The sequence below is a fragment of the Octopus bimaculoides genome, chromosome 2 (assembly GCF_001194135.2).
Source record: "Octopus bimaculoides isolate UCB-OBI-ISO-001 chromosome 2, ASM119413v2, whole genome shotgun sequence".
NCBI lineage: Eukaryota > Metazoa > Mollusca > Cephalopoda > Octopoda > Octopodidae > Octopus > Octopus bimaculoides.
The window spans coordinates 100,782,384-100,788,575 of record NC_068982.1 but is presented as its reverse complement, the minus strand read 5'-3'; the positions used below and the strand labels follow the sequence as shown (position 1 = coordinate 100,788,575).

General features: G+C 34.0%; 1 protein-coding gene across 1 annotated transcript in view; it reads left to right on the top strand.

Annotated features, from left to right (window-relative positions):
* LOC106874359 (extracellular matrix protein 3) overlaps positions 1-6,192 on the top strand; it is a 553,132-nt gene that overhangs the window by 506,996 nt on the left and 39,944 nt on the right. The window contains exons 9-10 of the mRNA XM_014922070.2: positions 3,593-3,802; positions 5,039-5,236. Coding sequence (XP_014777556.1) covers positions 3,593-3,802; positions 5,039-5,236 — 408 coding nt within the window. The remainder of the gene's footprint in view (positions 1-3,592; positions 3,803-5,038; positions 5,237-6,192) is intronic.

The window sequence follows — 6,192 nt, the reverse complement described above, 5'->3', positions numbered from 1 at the left end:
AACAAGCAGGTGTATTAATTTAACACTTGGGAAGAAGTCTTGTGTTTTTGAGTTTATGCTCTTCAACAAAGGATTAAGAGGGAAAATGGAGAGAGAAAAATAATGTGTAGGGCTTAATGGGTTCAACATGATGAAATGGCTGGAGGAAAGAGGCTGAATATACACACACACACACACCCACACACACACGTGTGTGTATGTGTGTATGTATGTGTGTGTCTTTGTGTATGTGTTTGCCCTTCCCCCCAACCACTGCTTGACAACTAGTGTTCATGCCCCCATAACTTAGCAATTCAACAAAAATAGTTCAATAGAATAAGTACCAGGTTTCACAAAAAAAAAAAAAAAAAAAAAAAGAACTGGGGTCGATAACTTTGTCTAAAATTCTTCAAGGAAGTGCCCCAGCATGGCTGCAGTCTGATAACTGAAACAAATAAAAGAGAAAAGAGAAAATACCAAAATTAATTCCGGTGTCCACAGCTCTTCCATAACAGAAAACAAATCTTTTTATCAATTGAAAAATATTAAAGAGGTTTTCAGAAATAATTTGAGCTGAATACTCAAGCAAAATATATTTTTTCAAAACATTAGTTATTTCATTTGTTCTTTACACAAAACACTATCTTCCATGTTTTTGGTAAATTCTAACAGAATAGTTACTGATTTCTTTTGAATTAATGCTTTTATTATATTTCAAATGTTGTATCATTGTAGATTCATTGTAGCCTTTAAAGATAATGCTTTGTTATATTCAATTTTATTGTTTTTGTTATTTTGTAAAAATACATTATTATTATTATTATTATTATTATTATTATTATTATTATTAACTACAAAAGTCTTCTGCCAGTGATATTCTATTTTGCTGTACATCATCATCACCATCATCATCATCATCATCATCGTTGTTTTACATCCAATTTCTATGTTGAACTCAGCATGTGTTGGAAGGTCTCATCATGCTTGTGTTTAATGTTTGACTTGGTCTCTATAACTGGATGCTCTTCCTAACACCTGTTACCTTAGAGAGTGTATCAGAAACATTTTTTTCATGGCACTCTTACTAGAGAGTTATTATCTCCCCAACAAAACTAAAAGGCTCTCACAACCTCACACTTTAAATTGTGTATCCACTTGCATTATTTTGTGACACCAGAATTAGAGAAGTAGCCATTTTTTCAACACAACTAAAGCAATTTGACAATCCTACATCTCTACTTGTCAACCAGCCTCTTTAAACAGAATAAGATGTATACGTGATAAAGGCTTGAATGATGATGTTGAGAGGGATGTGTCATAGAGCATCATAGGAATACTCAATATTATGGGACAAGTACTTTATTCAAGAGAGAGTGACTGAGATGGATGTCAATGTCTGTGACTCAGGAGACAGGATGATGACTGAGGTCTAGGACATGTGAGAGGAAAGGAGCAAAAGTATGGCTAACAGAGTAACATGAGATGACAATAGGCAGTACTGGTGGGGAGGGTGAAAAAGGAGTGTAAGTGGTCTATTCATTATCATCATCATCATCATCATCATCATTTAGTGTCTGTTTTCTATGCTGGCATGGGTTGGACAGTTTGAGTAGAGCTGGTGAGGCTCCATTGTCTGTTCTGGTATGGTTTCTATGGCTGGATGCCCTTCCTAATGCCAACCACTCCACAGAGTGTACTAGGTACTTTTTATGTGGCACCAGTGCCAATACTGCTGTGGTAGATGGGTCTTCTTGAGTAGCCACGATACATAGGATACTCCACTGTAAATATCAGTGGTTTCATACCTAATGGTAAGTATTATTAGGTAGTCTTTGTCATGTATGTAATATCTTATTGTTGATACTCTAACTTTATTGTAAACTATCAATGACTTGGGTACCAAATGATATATCATTAGGAATCAAAGTATTCAGTCAAACATCTAAGACCTGGCTGTTGATATTGTACTCCAAAATACAGTATTGATTAATATGATACCTAAAGATATTATTACTATAAAGTATATGATAAAATAAGAGTGATTATAACAGTACATCATCATCATCATCATTTAACATCCGCTGTTCATGTTTGTATGGGTTGGATGGTTTGACAAGAGCTGGTAAGCTGAGAGGCTGCACCAGATTCCAGTGTGATTTGGTTTGGTTTCTACAGCTGGATACCCTTCATAATGTCAACCACCCCAAGAGTGTAACGGGTGCTTTTACATGCCACTGTAATGGGTGCTTTTACATACCAGTATCTGTTGTGACTACAATTTTACTCAGCTTGATGGATTTTCCTTCTCAAACACAGCATATTGCCAAAGGTCCCATCATTTGTCATTGCCTCCATGAGGCCCAGCACTCAGGAGATGCCTTTTGCATGCCACCAGCACGGTTGCTAGTTCTACAACACCAGTATCAGCCACATTGCCTCTGTGAAGCTCAACACTCAAAAGGTGCTTTTTATGCGTCACCCACATGGGTGCCTCTTATGTGACACTGACAACGGCCACAACTATGATTTCACTTTGCTTGATGGGTCTTTTCAAGCATGGCATATTGCCAAATGCCTTGGTCACAAATCATTACCTCCATGAGGCCCAGCATTTGAAAATCATACTTCACCATCTCATCCTATGTCTTCCTGGGTCTACCTCTTCCACAGGAAGACATGGAATGAGATGGTGAAGCATATGTACTTTTGATAGCTACAATGACTCTATCAAAATGCAATTGGTTTGGTCCTAATTCATGAAAGCATGTCAGATTCCTTGCTAAACAAGCAGAACTCAACAATATACGTCACTAATTTTGATGAAAGTATCTTGTTGAAACTGAAGTACATTGAAACACTATGTTTCTTATTTATTCACAATCACATGTTTCTCTTGGCTTACTAACAATTACACAGAAATAATTTGATAAGTTTAGAATATTTTTATTTCTTGTACATTATATTTATTTTATTTTATATGTAAACTAGCTTAAAAACCACAATCCATGTGGACTTTTAATCTACTTCCTGTAGAGGGCTAAGTGGGCCTGCAGCCCAAAATTAAAAAGAGCTAAATAGCATAACTATAATACATCTATAATGACTATATGCCCCAGTGGTGTTTGAGCAGAAGTTAAGGACAGATGAGAATTAATTCTGTAATGCAATCATTCTATTGTTCCAGTCCTAAGTTGAATTCCACCTGTTGGCCAATTTGTCCCAAAGTTCTTATCTCGATGTAAAACTAATGAAGCAAATGTCATTTATCTATCCCTTGGTTTCTGAAATCATCTGATAAATGCCAGCCAAGATGGTGTGAATCAGCCAAGCTGTACCTGCTAGAAATAGCAGCCCAAATGCTTTTAAATAAGATCCCAATGTTGGATGTTCAAGAACCAAATCAAGGGTAGATCTTCAATCCTGAGATATTCCTAATTCCAAAAAGCTATAATATGTCTATGTAGAGCAAGTGTAGACTTGCTCTACATACAGGAGACTCAGACAGACAGTTTCATGTTTATTATTATAGAAGTCATGTCTGTTTCTGTTGCTAATATTTTCTTTAAAGTTACATATTCTATTTTATTTTATTTTATTTTATTTTTATTTACAGCTGGTGTTGACTATATCACAGTTGATAAAGTGCTCACCTTCCCACCAGGTGTCACTTATCAGAAAGTGCAGGTGACAATTTTAGATGACAAAGGCAAGCCATTGGTTGAGGGAATGGAAGCATTTGAATTATCTCTCTACATGCCGATGGGTGCCATTCTTGGAGACCCAAGCTCTTCAATAATAGCTATAAACGATTCTATTTCAGACTGTAAGTAACATTTTGTTCAGTTACCTTGGTTAACACATGTAAAATTAACATATATTTTTAATAACTATACATTTTCATTCCTTTGTTAATCTGGAAAGGAGGAAGCATGCCCACAACTGCTTCACTATTTTATTAAAAGTAAATACCAAATTCAGTTGTAACAATAATACAGACTATCAAATATGTCCTTATCATAGTATATGATTTATCTGGACTTACTCCTACTCTGTAATCAAAGAATCTCCAACTCTAATTAAATCATTTCATAGTTTCTGCCTTTGTATACTTTAGATTGGTAGTTCTCAACCATTTTTTACCTATGGACCCCTTTGATTCCTATTTTACTTGGGGGAACCCTCATAGCCATTCAATGTTTAAAAAAAGTCCCATTATATTTTTAGAATTAAATATTATTAGGAATTGTATTAAAAAGATTGATAAAATGTTTTGTGTATTGTAGAAGTATATCCAATTTATTTTACATAAATTTTAACAACAAAATATTATATGAACCCCTAAGGGCCATATGGACCTTGGTCGAGAACCACTGCTTTAGATTGTTATCAGATGCCATAATGGTTGATGGTGAAATAGTCAACTACCATATTTAGTCAGAAGTATCACATTTATTTACCATTAATATTGAGATTCATCTGCCCCAAGCATTTCTTGTTGAGCACACTAATAACCAGTGGCATTCAAGCTATGACCATTACATCTATATTTCAGGCACAGGGTTTGTAGGAATGTCACTTTCATTATTTAAAACAGGGGATAATGATTTCTGGGAGACATGACTGCTATTTCTATCAGTTTTAGGTGGATGAAATAAGTGTCAGCAGCACATTGAAATTGATTCAGTAGATTACTTCATTCAATAGGCAGAAAATTTATTATATTGAAATTCTACCTATTGAAAAGAATTCCTGAAACAAGCATCAAAGCCCCAAATGGCTTGAGTCATTCAGAGCTTTGACAGCTTTTTGGAATTTCTGTTGATTGTCTTAGGAACTGCACGGACATCGCACCATCTCATTATTTCTTTTATAAATTAATGACCTCCTACTTAAATGAGAAATAAATTTTCCTGAAAATAAAAGTTGTAGAAATCATTGTGGTAACAAAATGACTATAAACTTTTATTACTCATAACTTTTGTTTAAAAATTAAAAATTTCATCTTTTTTTAAAAAATTAACAGTTATTTCATCTTAATATGTCTTTCTTTTCTCTTCAGTACCCACAATGCAATTCAAACAAGCAGAAATAATTGTTGATGAAAATGAAAACATTGTAACTGCCTCAATTGTTCGCAGTGGGGATATTAGTCACGCCTCAACAATCCGATGTTACACACGACAGGGAACAGCACTTATGATGATGGATTTTTATGAAAGACCCAACAGTAATGTCTCAATTATAAAATTTGAGCCAGGTAAGCTTTTTTGAAGTCAATCTTTTCTGAACTTATACATTGTTCAAACAGTTATGCAAATCACAAGGAAGTTGAGAAAACTGATCAAATAATGGGTCTACTGGTATTTAGATGATGGCCAACTCATCTTTACAGTCAAGAAATTTGTGTGTACCCTTGTCTTGATATCAGGCGAGTATTGTAAACAAATCTCATCATCATGCAAGTGATGGTGTTTATTTCCAGTCTTCTGTGAAAAACATGGCTGGCTATGGGAAAATATTACCTTGCTTTGTAACAGGTCAGGATGCTCAAAAAGGGTCTCAACAAATTTTGTCCAACTCACGCAAGCATGGAAAAGTGGACATAAATGATAATGATTATATATATATATATATATATATATATATATATATATATATATATATATATATATATATACCATACATATATACATGTGTATGTGTGTATATATATATGTATGTGTGTGTATGTATATATCTATATATATATATATATATATTTCGTTTTTGGATTATATACATACCATACATATATGCATATATATATATGTGTATACATATATGCATATAGATGTGTATATATATATGCATATATATAGATTCAAGGTTTGAATATGGTACTTATGCGAAGGCACCCGAATATCGCATCCCAAAAGGATGGGTGATTAAAATCAAACAATAAGCAACACGGATTTCAAAAGTGATTGCAGTACGCACGTTTCATGCTACTTCAATTTATTTAAGTAATGTGAGCATTACCTTAAATGCAATATGAAGAGCAATCTTCAGCTGCACGAAAAATGCAGAAAAAGACATATTACAAATTACAAATGTGGCAACATATTAAAACCAAGTGGGAGAGAGCATACATAAAATCCAAATGTGAGGAAGAATATATAAGTCCATCTTGACATAGCAGGGTCATAGTAATTGATTCTAGACAAAAATTTTAAC